This window comes from Bos javanicus, chromosome 21 (genome assembly GCF_032452875.1).
Source record: "Bos javanicus breed banteng chromosome 21, ARS-OSU_banteng_1.0, whole genome shotgun sequence".
Lineage (NCBI taxonomy): Eukaryota > Metazoa > Chordata > Mammalia > Artiodactyla > Bovidae > Bos > Bos javanicus.
This window is the reverse complement of record NC_083888.1, coordinates 21703146-21719748: the sequence shown is the minus strand read 5'-3', so window position 1 is coordinate 21719748 and position 16603 is coordinate 21703146. Positions and strand designations below refer to the sequence as shown.

At 44.1% G+C, this 16603-nt stretch overlaps 1 protein-coding gene across 1 annotated transcript in view; it reads left to right on the top strand.

Moving 5' to 3' along the window:
• The window catches only part of IQGAP1 (IQ motif containing GTPase activating protein 1), a 107129-nt gene that overhangs the window by 70651 nt on the left and 19875 nt on the right, over positions 1-16603 (top strand). Inside the window, exons 16-26 of the mRNA XM_061394505.1 lie at positions 4620-4710; positions 5013-5180; positions 5886-6028; positions 9037-9207; positions 10241-10324; positions 10430-10501; positions 10598-10667; positions 11059-11267; positions 12339-12494; positions 12732-12895; positions 14066-14290. Of these exons, the coding sequence (XP_061250489.1) occupies positions 4620-4710; positions 5013-5180; positions 5886-6028; positions 9037-9207; positions 10241-10324; positions 10430-10501; positions 10598-10667; positions 11059-11267; positions 12339-12494; positions 12732-12895; positions 14066-14290 (1553 nt within the window). The remainder of the gene's footprint in view (positions 1-4619; positions 4711-5012; positions 5181-5885; positions 6029-9036; positions 9208-10240; positions 10325-10429; positions 10502-10597; positions 10668-11058; positions 11268-12338; positions 12495-12731; positions 12896-14065; positions 14291-16603) is intronic.

Below are 16603 nucleotides of genomic sequence, written 5' to 3'. Positions count from 1 at the left end.
GATCTTAGTTCCCCGATCAGGGATTGAACTCCAGGAATTGAACTCTCCCTTGGCAGTGAGAGCATGGAGTCTTAACCACTGGACCATTGGGGAAGTCCGTGCTTTTAAGCTCTTCTGTTAGCCTATTTTTGCCTAAGTGTTTATCCACTGCCTCAGACATCTCTGATGTGAAGCAGTTACTACCTCTTACTGTTTTAGATGGATACTCCAGAAAGGCTGTTTGCACTGGGCACGCTCTGAGTCAGGTCAAATAAAGAGAACCTAGCTGTGGTCTTCCAGGGAACTCCCTAATGTGTCAACTAATGCCAGTTCTCTGGGAATAGATAGATCTGAAGGAGGAAGGTGTGTACGGGGTGGGAGCCAAGTGGGTGGGCAGAGCACAAAAAGGGAATAAAGCCATTTAAAGCGCCACAAACCTCACTCTCTTACAGAGAGTCACCTGTTCTTGATAAACTCTCTCTGACTGCTGGAAGCCTTTGGTTTAACCAAATTATTTCTGGAGTTTTAAAAAAGTTAATTCTGATGATTTTTGCCAGTGTTTTTGTTGCTTTTATGTAGAAGGGATATTCGGAGGTCCTGCCTCCACTGTTTTCACCAAGTCACTTCTCTCTTCATTTAAATTTAGTGCCTTGGGAATACTTGCTAAAAGTAGATTACTGGTCATTGGGTTAGTATTGTTCGAATGCCAAGGCATGGTATTAGTGACGCCTAAAGCTCAGCTTCTGTGTACAGCAGTGCCAAATCAAATCTCAGAGATAGAGTTTTGAGTGAAGTAGAAAAGAATAGCTTTATTACTTGGCTGGGCAAAGTGGGACACAGCAAACTCCTGCCTTGAAAAGCTACATGTCCCCACTTGGGGAAGACAGTAAGAAGTTTTATAGACTGATGGATGGGTAGCGAGCTAAGGAAGAGTCAGCGTCATCAACCTTTAGATCCAATTAGTCTGGGGTCTACATGCTTGTGGGCAGAATACCAAACTCAGGGAAGGTCACAGAGGCTGAATGAAAGCTGTTTCCTGTAATCAAAGAAATGGGAGACAGAAAGACCTTGTGCCCAGGAACCCCACAGGGCCCTGCCTCAGTGTCATTAGGGGTTCTCAAGGAACTCATAATTGTAAATATGAATAATGTTTAAGTCTTCTCCTCACCCACCCCACAGTCTGTGTGTACACAGGCATGCGTACATGCGTGTAGCTGAAAACCAGCAGGTGTGCACTGACACGGCTGGACCAGTTGTTGGAATATTGGATACTTTTGTTTGGTACACTGCTCCTGTCCCAAACCTCCCAAGTGTGTGGCACCCCCAGTTCTAGCTCTTTCCCTGAGCATTTACTGTGAGCAACTAGAAGATCGATACCTAAACCATCAAGGCTCCATTTTGATTGGTCAGCAATTGTGTTAATGAATGTTTTATAGATTCATGTATGTGTGTTTCATGTGTATATGGTATGTATGATGCTTTAATGTATATCTATATGTATATATAGCATGGTTAATGTACGTGATGAGTGCTAAGATATTACATTTATATTACACATGTATGTGTCTACACATTTATGAATATTTTAGAAATCATGACACATGCATCCATGCCACATAAAACAAGAGAGACTTTTAAGGAGGTTTTAAGGGGTGAGAAGTGCCCTTTGTGGGCTTCCCTGGTAGCTCATCTGGTGAAGAATCCGGATCAGGAAGATCTGCTGGAGAAGGGATAGGCTACCCACTCCAGTAATCTTGGGCTTCCCTGGAGGCTCAGACAGTAAAGAATTCACCTGCAATGTGGGAGACCTGGGTTCAATCCCTGAGTTGGAAAGATCCCCTGGAGAAGGGACTCTACCCTCTCCAGTATTTTTGCCTGGAGAATTCCATGGAAAGAGACTTTCACAGTACCCTTTGCAAATGTCTGTGCTTTCCATATATATACATACGTATGGTAACTGTTCTTTCTTTTGTGTGTCTTCCCTTTCCTTTCCCTGTATCTTGTGGCTTCTCCACCTCTTTTACCTCCAATCACCGCCCACTCCTTGGATTCTTATTTCTGATCCCTGGCTCTTTACCTCTTCTAAAATGCAGTGTGCTTCACAGTGTAGTCAGAGATGTCAGGGGATGTTATTTCGGTATATTTTATATGGCATTTTCACATTAAATCTGTTTCATCTTAATATCCTCCACAATATCTCATCAGGTTTTTAACTCTCTAGAGTGGTTTGAGTTAATCCTTAGGGCAAACTCTCACAGAAGGATGTTGAGTTTTGTCATCTGATTTGATCTAATTGGAGCAGTGAGGTCCTCTTCTTGCCTTACACTGGGATGATGGTGTATGTCATCTGTCTTGCCTCCTTCAGTCAGAGGAAGGATGTTTCAATCTCATTTCCCCTGACCCACCTGAGACACGGATCCAGTCTTTTTTTTTTCCTTTCACACCACAGCTCTGTCACTTGTTTCTTAGGAATGTATGAAATGTGTGTATGTATGAAAATGCTTGTTTTATTCCTCCTGCTTTAGTCTGCATGGGACAAAGATGACAGAACTCTGGATGGTCAGAATTTCTTTTTCTTAATACTTATTTATTTATTCAGCTGCACCAGGTCTTTGCTGCGGCACAGGGGACCGTCGATCTTCGTCTTTGATCTTAGTTGCAGCATGTGAGATGTAGTTCCCTGACCAGGAGCTGATTGAACCTAGGCCCCCTGCATTGGGAGCATGCAATCTTAGCCCCTAGACCAGCAGGGAAATCCCCTGGATGGTCAGAATTCTTGATAAGCTGCACCTTTCTCCAGATACAAGGAAGGCTGAGCCAAACCTCCCAGCTTTGCTTACAGGAGATTCTGTGCAGAGATAGCTCATGTATGATTAGCCTATAAGTGAACCTCTAAATGACCTGATTCTGTGGAAGCACCCATTTTTAGGGTGCAAGGATGTTTACGCCACTTCTCTCAGAGACTATACCTTCAGCAGTCTAGCTCATGACTTCTCAGTATAAGTTGTCACTGACTCAGTATATTATCTCATATTGAAACTATTACTTAGCATTGCCAGTATTTATTCACAGGACTCTTGAGAGTTGTGTGTGGCCATTTTCTATTTTGAGTAACAGAAACTGACCAGTGGTAGAGAACCGCTGAGTTCTGCAGCTGTTAGGCAACTTGCTCTTGTGTTCTGTTTATTGGAGTCCTCTTTTCCTTTACTGAGACTGTGAGCTTCTTACATTGGGACAGTGCCTATGATTGTAAGCCCAGCACTTAACATAATTTAAAGTGGTCTTTCTTTCTAAAACTTTGCATTTGAGCGAAATCTTTACTTTGGATTTCAGGTGGCTTCCTTTGGCCTCACCCTGTCACCAAGGCACTTTGTGGGGATTTGTGACTTCTTGGCTTGGCTGAGTGAAATATTGTGTCTCTCCCCAATAACACAGGAGGAAAGCCAAGCCTCCTCTAAGATTTTGTAGTTTCTTCAACTACTGGGCATGCTGAAGACAGTGAAACTTCCCATTTTTTCCCAAAGCCAAGACCCTGCTTCATCTGACAACACAGTTAAAGTAACTGACCCCAACCGTCTCCTTGGTGCTTTGGCAAACTATATTTATATCAAGCAGTCTAAAAGGATTTTTTGAGCTACTATTTATCCCAGCTGCTATTAGCTCAAGCCTCAGGAGTAGTTACTCTTGGTAGGTCTGCCAAGGTTGTCTCAAACACAACTCTCCCAGCCTGGTCACTTTGAAACCCGAGGTGCCTTGCCTAAAAGGAGAAAAAGACTCCATTTCTGTCTCACCCTTGTCCCTAGTATTCAACTCAAACTACACTGTGGGCTGGAGAAACTCTTGTTGGCCACAATGAGTAAACTAATCACCATTTATTATGTTTCTGTGTGAAGATGTGTCTCTAAGTTTGCAACAACTGATTTAACTTCCAAGTTTTAGAATATAAGCTGATGATAAGCTTAAATTCCCCATAGTGACTCCTAGCTTTGCAATAGTCTTGATAGTCTTAAAAATAGTGGTCGTAGAGAATGTATTGTTGTTGTTTAGTTGGTAAGTCATGTCTGACTCTTTGCAACCACATGGACTGTAGCCCACCAGGCTCCTCTGTCCATGGGATTTCCTAGGCAAGAATACTGGAGTGGGGTGCCATTTCCTTCTCCAGGGGATATTCTTGGATCAGGGATCGAACCTGTGTTTCCTGAATCGGCAGGAGGATTCTTTACCACTGAGCCACCAGGGAAGCCCAAAAAATACGTAGAGAATATTTACTCCCTCTGAATATTGCTGGCAAAGAAGGCTTTTTTTAAAAATGTACTGCGTATTCATATGCATGCCGTGGTCCTTGTCAGTGTTTAAGTCCCTGGGTCTCTTCCCAGTTTGGACTTTTTGCCCCTTCTAGCTGCTCTCATCCTCCTGAATGACTGGAATTTCTCTTCCTATGTCCATCGCTTACATTTGAGGTATTTCTCGTGTAACCCTTTTACCAGTTTTTGATGCTGGCTTCTTCCAGTTGATTATTCCACATGTCTTGTATATTTGAAACCTCTTCCTCCGTTTCTCATTGAGTGTCAGAAGCCACCATCATGGCATGTACCCTGATTTCATGCCTCTAATACTGTTTTGCTCTTAATGGTTTATAGGAAACCCAGGATGAGTCAGCTGTGTTATGGTTGGATGAAATTCAAGGTGGAATCTGGCAGTCCAACAAAGACACCCAAGAAGCACAGAGGTGTATGTATCGGTTTGTTTTATTTCTGTTCTGATTAAGTGGGGAGTGGCAAGGTGTTCCATAGCTCAGTACTCAGCTTGACCAAGATAAAGGGCTGGGGATTCTCTGATTGCCTAGTGGTTAGGATTTGGCGCTTTCACCGCGGAGGCCCAGGCTCTATCCCTGAACGGGGAACTATCCCACTGGCCCGGTGGTATGGCCAAAATTTAAAAAAAAAAAAGATAGTTGTAGGGGGAACAGTATGCTAGTACGCAAATCTAGATGCTTTCTAAACTATTTCAGTAACAGTTCTCTCCTGGGGTAGTTGCCTTAGGAATCTTTGCCATCAATGAAGCAGTGGAGAAAGGCGATGTTGGCAAAACACTCAGCGCCCTTCGTTCCCCGGACGTCGGCTTGTATGGCGTCATCCCCGAATGTGGTGAAACTTACCAGAGTGACCTTGCTGAAGCCAAGAAGAAAAAACTGGCAGCAGGTGAGTTATGGGTAAATCAGTTTGTGTCAGTAAGTAAGAGCTTAGAAATGTCATGGAACAGAGGAAGAGGAAAGGGCCAAGCTATAGGGAAAGGCACTGTATACAGTACGGGGCTTACTGCACAAGGAGATAATATTCTCGTGTTTAAAAGTAACTCTTTTTTCCCCTTGAGTATGGCTAATGTTAACAAGGTCAATTTTCTGAAAATGTTTCTTTCATAGGATATAGTTCTGATTACCTAAGCTTATAAGATACTTAAAAGTAGTTCATCTGCAGAAAGGGGGGAATAAAGATAAGATATTTTATCCCATTTTATGCCTCCCTCCCTTTTTTTTTTTGAAAATCAACTAGAGAGACTGAATGGTTGCAAGTCTTTTATGAGAATAGTTTTCTGACACACATGGTCTTACTCCAGTGTAGGCTTTGAAAGGAACAGAGGTAGACGAGGTCAGTTTGCCCACGTGGACTTCATAGGGGTTTTCTTTTTATAGTGTGGACATGAATGAGCTAAATGAGACGTTACAGAGCCATAATTTAAGAGGCACTTAGGACCCCTGTTTACCCTCACAGACCCGAGGGGCAGGTTTTGGGAACGGTCTCCATTTAGGTTGTTCAGCCTGATCAGAGTGATCCTATAGGATTAGACATGTGGCTGTGGGGAGTGTGGCTCTGAGTTGCTCTGATCTTTCCTTTATTTCATGTCAGGAGATAACAACAGCAAGTGGGTGAAGCACTGGGTGAAAGGTGGATATCATTATTACCACAATCTGGAGACCCAGGAGGGAGGATGGGACGAGCCCTCAGACTTTGTGCAGAATTCCATGCAACTTTCTCGGGAGGAGATCCAGGTAGGTCACATTTCTTCACAAAAGAAGAAGCTGAGAGACAGTACCTGTAGTTTAGAGGTTAGAGGTTATATTACTTAGGAAGAACAAGGGTGTGTGGTCAGAAGCCCTAGACTAAAAGTAAGGCTACAGGAAAGATCCTACTGTACAGCACAGGGAACTCTGCTCAATGTGATGTGGCAGCCTGGATGGGAGGGGAGTTTGGGGAGAATGGATACATGTATATGTATGGCTGAGTCACTTTGCCGTTCACCTGAAACTGTCACAACATTGTTAATTGGCTATAGTCCAATATAAAATAAAAAGGGTTTAAAAATAAATAATAAATTAAAAAAAATAAAATTAAGGCTATATAACTAATTTGGAATAATTTTTTTCTAGTACAAGTCCCTCAGATCTAAATTAGTAGAATATCTGGATTATAGAATTAGATCAGATAAATTGTGTGCTTTTTTTTTTTGTTTTTTAAGAAAACTTGGATGGTCCAGCAAAAAAGAAAAATGAAAAGTTGTTCTGACACCTCATTAAATACAACTACTCTTAATCTTTCCCAATTTACATATTTAATCTCTTTTCTGACCGTCCTACAAACTCCAAACTTTACTTATTAGAATATAGCCTGCACTTTCACATAAAGTTAGCATTTTTTTATCGCAGCTTTCAAAGCACATCTTTACCATCCCCTATGTCTTTGCTGATGCTGTTCATTCTTTTTAGAATTTCTTCATTCATTTGACACTTTCTGAACACCTCCTATCTTCCTACATGTACCAGATATTCTTCTGCGCATTAGAGGTATAATCATAAACAAAACAAAGTCCCTGCTGTGAGATGTCCCTCCCCCGCCATCTACATCTGTCAAAATTCTGGCTGTCCAGGCACACCCATCTCAAGAGTCACCTCTTCTGTGTAACATAGATCAGTGCTCTCCAGAACTTCACATGTGTGTGTGAATCACCTGGGGATCCTAGTGACGTGAAGACTGACTCTGTGGGTCTGACATGAGGCCTGAAATTCTACATTTCTGACCAGCTCCCAGGTGATACTGGTGCTGCTGGTTCAAGGATATAGTTTTAAATACCACCTACAGACATAATCATGTCTCCCTTGTCTTTGAAAAAAAAAAAAAAGACAAAAATTTTAATCCTCTAGAGCTCTCCTGATTCAGTCTTGCCTGTAGGTTCATACTCTGTTCTTACTAAATGCCTTTAAGTTTGTCCGTCCTTCATGAATTCATTTTCCATTACCATTCACGTCTTAGCTCATGGCTATCCAGCTCTTACTTTAGTAAACCTCCTGCTTTAGAATGCATCAGTGGCCTTTTAATTGCCAAGTTCAGCGAGGAGCTGTGCTCTCATCATAGGTGGCCTCTCAGTGTGTTAGCTTCTTTAAACCCTCGACTCTTTCGGCTTCTCCAGTGCTCTTCTCTTCTGGTTCTACTTCCGAGTGTCCCTTCTTAACCTCCCTCTCCTTTCGTTTCCTCTGACTCCACTTGTGTTATATTTGGGTTCCATCAGCCCCCTTCTTTTCCTCTATAGTCTTCCTCAGTCATCTCATTCAAGCCGGTAGCCCCAACTTTCGCCTGTGTGCTTGCAAAGCTCAGTCTTGGTCCTTCAGACTCGCTGCCTGCCACCTCCTCACCACCAGGTGTGCCTTTGCGTCTGCAGTCTAGAAGTCCAGCAGACACCTCAGCACAGTTTGACAGGAACATCAGGGCTGGAATAGTACATAAGGGTGTATTTTTTTTTTTCCTCACATAAAGTAATTCTGGAGTTGAGCATCCAGGGAAGGTGTAGTGGCTCCACAGTCAGGTCTGTCCCAAGGTCCTCTGTCTTCCTGCTCTGCCATTCTCAAGGTCACCTTGTCCTCCAGAAGGAAGGCAGGCAGGCAGTAGGAAGACGGGGAGGAGAGCAGACAGGCCTGTTGCCAGCTGTCTGTCTCTCTTAAAGAGCTTTCCTTCCCAAAGATCTTACCAAGCTGCTCTGCTTGCATCCCATGGACTGTCCCTAGGTCATATAGTCTTTTTGTTTCTGTTTATTTGGGTTTTTTTTTTTTTGGCTGCACTGCATGTCATGTGGGATCTTAATTCCCTGACCAGGGACCAAACCCATCCCCCTGCAGTGGAAGCACAGAATCCTAACCATGGGACTACCAGGGAGGTCCTCATGCAGTCTTTTAACTGTACACATTGTGGCCCGGAGGCGGGGGAAATAGCTCTGACATCAAAGATAAGAAGGGACTATGGCTATCAGATGGGTTTGCAGGTGTTCTCAGTAACCATTCTCAGCACTCCTGCCCTCACCCAGCGTGATCCAGGGCTGCTGTCACTTGGATCATATGCCACCAGGATTCTAATTCACCCGCTTACGCTAATCTATCAGCTACTCAACTAACCATGCTGCTTTTCTAAAAACACATCTGATGGTTTTATTCCTTTTTGAAGGTTTGCTGGTTCTCCAGAGCTGGTAGTAACAGTCCAAACATACTAGGCTGCTTCTCCAGACCGTCTGTAGTCTGTCCACTCCCCCACAGGGCCCTCCTCTGTGGCGTTCCAGGTGCTCCAGGCCTTGGTGGCACCTGTCTCTCTGTCTTCTTGTCAGTATGACCCCAGATCAGCAAGCACATTTCCTGGGATGGTCAGCATTAGGTAGGTGAGTGAGTAAAGGAAATGATATGAGGTCAAAGAAGGTCACATTTTTTACTCTTTACCAGGGGATGTGAGGGCAACTTGGCCTTGAAAAATAGACCTGAAGTCTTCATTCCTGTTTCTTGGCTAAAGGTCTAGTATAGGGACTTCCCTGGTGGCTCAGTGGTAAAGAACCCACTTGCCAATGCAGGAGGCATGGTTTTGATCCCTGGTCCAGGAAGATCCCACATGCCACGAGGTCACTAAGCCTGTGCACCGCAACTATAGCCTTGGCAAGCTGTGAGCGTTAGTGTGTGCACTGCAGATGACACCATGTTAAAACTCTGTATGTGTATGTCTTCTCACATGACTGATGTGTTTTCAGAGTTCCATCTCTGGGGTAACGGCTGCGTATAACCGGGAACAGCTTTGGCTGGCCAACGAAGGCTTGATCACCAAGCTTCAGGCTTGCTGCCGGGGGTACTTAGTCCGACAGGAGTTCCGATCCAGGATGAATTTCCTGAAGAAACAGATCCCGGCCATCACCTGCATTCAGGTATTTCAGAGCCTTCTATGTGCAGACAGCAAGGGGGCTTCCAGAGCAAGACTGATGAACAGTCAGCACCTACAGTCGAGTGTCTGAGTGTGTGATGAACAGTCAGCACCTGCAGTTGAGTGTCTGAGTGTGAACAGTACCTACAGTCGAGTGTCTGAGTGTGATGAACAGTCATCACCTGTAGTCGAGTGTCTGAGTGTAATGAACAGCCAGCACCTACAGTCGAGTGTCTGAGTGTGGTGAACAGCCAGTACCTACAGTCAAGTGTCTGAGTGTGATGAATAGTCAGCACCTACAGTCAAGTGTCTGGGTGTGATGAATAGTCAGAGCCTATAGTCAAGTGTCTGGGTGTGATGGACAGTCAGAATCTACAGTCAAGTGTCTGGGTGTGATGCACAGTCAGAGCCTACAGTCGAGTGTCTGGGTGTGATGAACAGTCAGTGTCTATGATCGACTGTCTGAGTGGGATTTTGGCTTCTGACCATCCCTTTCTCTACTGCCACATAATCAGCGTGTGCTTAATGGTATTCAGTGGCATTTGTCCAGCTCAGTGGCAGTTCTTCTCGGCACCTCACCGTCTCCTAAGACTATTCCTTTACGTGAGATTTGAATATGGAGAGAAGCAACTCTGATTTTGCTTCAGTGATAGGGAAGCTCGGAAAGAATTCTGGGTTAGGAGTTACGACTCCAGCACTGTCAGGTGGTGGCGAGCCTCTTCTCTGAGTTTGTGTCCTCCTCTGTAAATGCGGATGCTAATGTTTATCTTACCTTCCTCACCAATTGGTTGTGAGGAGCCAGTGTCAGCATCTGTGTGGATGCCCTTTGAAAAGTGCCCAGCGCTGTGCTCACCTCCAACAGGTGGAAGTTGGCCAGGTGCTCTCCTGGTGGAGGTGCAGCCCAGTCTCTCTTTCCCCTATCACAGGTGGGCGTGGTCCTTTTTAAAGCTGTATCACGAATTGGTCTTGGGGGAGATTTTTTTAACTTCCTATGACCCTTGGGAAATGATGCATATTCTGTAACATTTGGATTTCAGTCTCAGTGGAGAGGATACAAGCAGAAGAAGGCATACCAAGACCGCTTGGCTTACCTGCGCTCCCACAAAGATGAAGTTATAAAGGTACGTATCCCGGGCGGGGTTTCTCGTCAGCATGGCATGCGAGCGTGACATGTGTGGAGATGAAGGGCTCTTCTCATTTCTGGGACCCCCTCTCCTTCTCCACAGATCCAGTCTCTGGCAAGGATGCACCAAGCTAGAAAGCGCTATAGAGAACGCCTGCAGTATTTCCGAGATCATGTGAGTACCCCTGGGAGAGAAGCAACCATAGAATCGATTTTGCTGTGTTTGCAGTGGACAGATGAATTGAGAAATATCTTCTTTTGTGTCCCTTAGATAAATGACATTATCAAAATCCAGGCTTTTATCCGGGCAAACAAAGCTCGTGATGACTACAAGACTCTCAGTGAGTAACTGTGGCTCAGCAGAGAAGAGTTGAGGCAGTGGCTGAGAGCCATCGGGTTCTGGGTATTCTCCACGGATCTCTTTTCTTGTCCTGCAGGCAAGGCTTGGGGGGCAGGGTGCTGCTTGTGACTGAAGCTCATTTGCTAACCCAGGGCTTGGTGTCTTGCTGCTTGCCGTATCTGCCTTCCACATAACAACACAGCAATAGCATGACCAGGAAGATTGCACTTGGTGGTTGTCTCTGCACATCTCAAAAATAAACGAATGTCTTACGTGTGAATAGAGCTGCTTTTGTTTTCTTTTTAAAATATAAGACAATGCTGATGCTTTCCAAGACACAGAACTTCTTCTGAATGCCATTCCTCATCTGACACATGCTTTCTCTCTGTCAGTCAACGCCGAGGATCCGCCTATGATTGTGGTCCGAAAATTCGTCCACCTGCTCGACCAAAGTGACCAGGATTTTCAGGAGGAGCTAGATCTTATGAAGATGCGGGAAGAGGTTATTACCCTTATCCGTTCTAACCAGCAGCTGGAGAATGACCTCAATCTCATGGATATCAAAATCGGACTGCTGGTGAAAAATAAAATTACACTGCAGGTATGGTCCAGTGCCAGCCAGGGCCTTGGAGCACTGTCCTGCTTGACACGTCTGCCTCCCCCCTTTACGCCTTACAGGGCTGGCTTTCTTCTCAGTGAATGCTGTATGTTTTCTTTTATGTTATATAAGAAATGAAATTATTTGATCATATAGCTTTACACAGAGAAGTCTTATCCATCCAGTGGCTAAGACTGTGCTTGCAGTGCAGTGGGCCGGGGTTCCATCCCGGGTCAGGGAAGTAGATCCCACATGGCACAACTACAAGTCTGCTTGCCACAACTAAGACCTGGGCAGCCAAATAAGTATTTTTTAAAAATAGAAAAGCATAGATAAAAATCATCCCATAATTCTACTGCTCTAACAATCATTTTGTATCCTACATTTTTATTTAATATAGAGGATAAGATACATTTTATATGGTATCATCACAAATATTTTTAATGGCAGTGTAATAGTTGATCAGGAAGTAGTCTGAGTCACATCTTTTTCCAGACTGTTTGGCATTTTCAACTTTTTTATTACAGAATAATACTGCAGTTAATGTTTCAGTGTATGTAGCTTTTATTGTATATAAGACTTTGTAAGGTAGACTCCTAGAAGCTGGTTTCCTGAATCAATGGACATTTTTAGGATTAGGTTCTTTATAAGTAGATTTGAGTAGGAATAGATTTGATTGATACTGAAAATAGGATTCAATGTAGTGATTCCAAGGGCTTACCAGGTGTCTTAGTGGTAAAGAATCAGCCTGCCAAGCAGGAGATGGGAGTTCGATTCCTGGTTTGGGAAGATCCCCTGGAGGAGGGCGTGTCAACCCAGTCCAGTATTCTTGCCTGGAGAATCCCATGGACAGAGGAGCCTGGTGGGCTGCAGTCCATGGGGTCACAAAGAGTCAAACACGACTGAGTGACTAAAACAGCAACAGCAGATGGAAGTGATTCTAAGATATGTAATGGGATCTGCCAGTGCAGTAGACCTTCATGAAAGTTTTTAGGTGCTAAAAACCTGTCCGTAATGCCCAGAGTTGCATCTTTGAAAGCGTTTTGATTTATGTATATATTTGTTTGTTTACAGGATGTGGTTTCCCACAGTAAAAAACTTACCAAAAAAAATAAGGAACAGTTGTCTGATATGATGATGCTAAATAAACAGAAGGGAGGTCTGAAGGCTTTGAGCAAGGAGAAGAGAGAGAAATTGGAAGCGTATCAACACTTATTTTATTTACTGCAGGTGAGTGGCTCCTGGAATCAGTACTGTAAAATTTAGTTAACTTTTTTCTCAAGAAAACCTTATGCATGGATCTCTGTGGAAGTCTTTCTGATTTCCACTGAGGGGTGAGCAAAGGGCTTGTCTTATTTTTCTTTTATTATTCAGGTACATCCTGATCCTTCAAGCTGAAAAGTCTTGAATATTTGTGCCAGCCTTCACGTTACATGGAAATCACTTATCCCTTGGTTTATGTTTCAGACCAACCCCACCTACCTGGCGAAGCTGATCTTTCAGATGCCCCAGAACAAGTCCACCAAGTTCATGGACTCTGTGATCTTCACTCTCTACAACTATGCCTCCAATCAGCGTGAGGAGTACCTGCTCCTGCGGCTCTTCAAGACAGCCCTGCAGGAGGAGATCAAGTAGGGACAGATTTCTGCAGGGCTGGGAACCCCTCCACTCCATCACAGATGCTACCAGTTAGAGATTCAGGCCAGATGCTACCAGTTAGAGATTGAGGCCTGTCTGTGCCTTTTCTCCACACTGTGATATGTGTGAAATACTTTAAAGAAGCATCTGTTTTTTATATAACATAATAATATATAGTATAGAACTTCCCTGGTGGCTCAGCTATAAAGAACCCACCTCCCAACGCAGGAGATGTGGGTTCATTCCTTGGGTCTTTCTGATCCAAGGATAGAACTGCAGAAGGAAATGGCAGTCCGCTCCAGTATTCTTGCCTGGGAAATCCCATGGACGGAGGAGCCTGATGGGCTACAATCGATAGGGTTGCAAAGACTCGGACACGACTTAGGGATTAAACCACAACAGCAATATATGTTATACACTAATGCAAGCTAATTATACTAAAAGTACTCATTAATTACATGTATACCACATATATGTGTATATATATGTGGTATACATGTAATTAATTAGTCTTCCCTGGGGGCTCAGATGGTAAAGAATCTGCCTGCAATGGGGGAGACCTGGGTTTGATCCCTGGGTCGTGAAGATCCTCTGGAGAAAGGAATGGCAACCCACTCCAGTATTCTTACCTGGAAAATCCCATGGACAGAGAAGCCTGTTGGGCTACAGACCGTGGGATCACAAGAGTTAGACATGACTGAGCCATTAACAGTTTCACTTTCACTTTTTCATGCTATGTGTATTACACCCAATATAAACTAATCATGTATACACAAGATAAAACTAATATGCTAATGAACTGATATAAACACTAATATAAAGTGTTGCTGTTTCTGGGGAGATGATAGAATAAGACATTTTATTTGCCAGTAATTTTAGAAACATTCTGTATTAAGATAGAATTGTTAAAAAACTGATCCAAACAGGAAACTTTCCCATCTTTAGCTAATAAGAGACCCGATCATGTTCCCATGATAAGAGTTTGCAGCAGCAGGCAGGTTCTGTATTCAGATGAGAATCAGGAAAGTTTCTAGAGAAAGCATGTACCCACCTCTTTCCAGCTACTTCTGTTTTTAAGGAGATGGAGTCTTTAAGTAGGAAGGATCTGAAAGTTGGTAGATTCGTGATTAGTTTGAATTGAACTTGTTTCTTGTGTTTTACAGGTCGAAAGTAGATCAGATTCAAGAGATTGTGACAGGAAATCCAACAGTTATTAAGATGGTTGTGAGTTTCAACCGTGGCGCCCGGGGCCAGAATGCACTCAGACAGATCTTGGCTCCAGTGGTGAAGGAGATCATGGATGACAAGACCCTCAACATCAAAACTGACCCTGTGGATATTTACAAGTCTTGGGTTAACCAGATGGAGTCCCAGACAGGAGAGGCGAGGTATGATCATCACAGCCCCTGTTTCTTTCATGTTCTTAGTATTTTCTCTCTCTTTTTAAGCAGTTAATATTTTTTTGATTTGAAAGTTAGTAATTGTTCAAATAGTTTTTCCATAGAAACCTCTTCTTTAAGTAGTTGAGTTGGTAAGTTGGTAATTTCTTCACTTATTTAGCAAATATTTATAGAGTACTTCCTAAGTGCCAGACAGTGGGTTAAATGCACATATAGCAATACGATATTGGGGACTTCTGTGGCGGTTCAGTGGTTAAGACTTCACTTTCTAAGTGGGGTGGAGTGTGGGTAATCTCTTGTTGGGGAGCTGAGATCCCACATGCCTCTCAGCCAGAACAAAACATAAAACAGAAGCAATATTGAAACAAATTCAATAAAGACTTAAAAAAATGGTCTACATTAAACAAACAAACAAACAAAAAAATACAATAACAGATGAGACATACAATAATGATTGAAACCAACACACTCCCTGCCCTCTGTTCATAGTTTGGAGAGATGAGACAGGCACATAGAAATGAAGTTGCAAGCTGAGAGGAGTTTTGTGAAGTTTTGTAGTTTTGTAGGGAGCTGTGATGAAGCATACAAGTGGGAGCTAACTTAGAGTGGTTGATGAGAGCCTCTCTGAGTGGGTGAGCGTCACGTGGCAGAGGCTGGAGGATGTGATGGGCCCTGCCGAGTGCAGAGTCTTCCTGTCCAAATGTTGGCAGATGAAAGGAGCTCAGAGAGCCTAGGACTGGAAGGACACAGGCATCGCAGAAATGGGGTTAGGTGGGAAGAGACACCTGGATCTGAGTGAGATATCTGTGTTCTGTGAGAGGGAACAGGAGATGCTGTGGGCAAATGATGAGCTGCCCTGGAACACTGCAAGTTAGGCCAACTAAATTATCATAATCCAGGAGACTTCTGTGCCTGGGCCATAGTTTAACACCTACGTTAATACATCCAGAGCAGGAATTTGTCACCAGAATATGGGAAATGCTGGGGAATACAGCTCAGAGAGCCAAAATGTTTCTGATTTTATCTAGCTTGAGTGAGGGCTAGAGATGTGAGCAGCGTGGTCTGCAGTGGGTCTCTCATTTGGTGTAGAGTAGGGTTAGATCATCGGAGAAGGCAATGGCACCCCACTCCAGTACTCTTGCCTGGAAAATCCCATGGATGGAGGAGCCTGGTGGGCTACAGTCCATGGGGTTGCTAAGAATCGGACACAACTGAGCGACTTCACTTTCATTTTTCACTCTCATGCATTGGAGAAGGAAATGGCAACCTACTCCAGTGTTCTTGCCTGGAGAATCCCAGGGACAGGGGAGCCTGGTGGGCTGCTGTCTATGGGGTCGCACAGAGTCGGACACGACTGAAGCGATTTACCAGCAGCAGTAGCAGCAGCAGGGTTAGATCATACATGAGGTTCTCGGGGGGTAATCTTCAAAATTCAGATCTCCTGTCCCTTAAATGGCTCTCCCTGGCTTCTGGGAAAGTCCAGACTTAGCAATACACACAGGGCCTTCCATGACCTGGCCTCTATTTATTTTAATGTTCTCATCTCTCCTCCTCTTACCTCCTTGTGTTTGATCTTCTTTCCTAGAAGACTTTTTTTTTTCTCCCCTTTTTCTGAGTTCATATGTTCCTTCCTTATGGACGTCTTCTCGATTCCTCCAATCTGAGTAGAAGCCTCTTCTCTGTAGCATTGTAAGACTTCCGGTCAGCTTCTTATTGTTGCACGATGTGTTTACAGATACTTACGTGTGTGTCTCTCCCACACGTACAAATCGTGAGGAACTCGGGAAGCTATCATGTCTCTAGCACTTTGATCCCAAATGCCTGGCACATAGATCTAGGCTCCAAAGTCACAACTGAAAACCTGAGCCCCAGTTCCGGCCCCACCGTTGACCAGCTCTGTGAGCATAACAAAGTTACCTGGTCTCTCTGGGTCATTCTGCTTATGAAAGACACAGCCTCGCCTCAGGCTATTGGTCTAGCATGCTGCTGTTGTTCATTTGCTAAGTCATGTCTGACTCTGCAACCCCATGGACTGCAGCACACCTGTCCTCTGCTATCTCCCGGAGCTTGCTCAGACTCGTGTCCGTTGAGTTGGTGATGCCATCCAACTCTCATCCTCTGTTGCCCCCTTCTTCTCTTCCCCTCAATCTTTCCCAGCATCAGGGTCTTTTCATGAGTTGGCTCTTTGCATCAGATGGCTGAAGTATTGGAGCCGCAGCATTAGTCCTTCTAATGTATATTCAGGGTTGATTTCCTTTAGGATGGACTGGTTGGATCTCCTTGCTGTCCAAGGAACTCTCA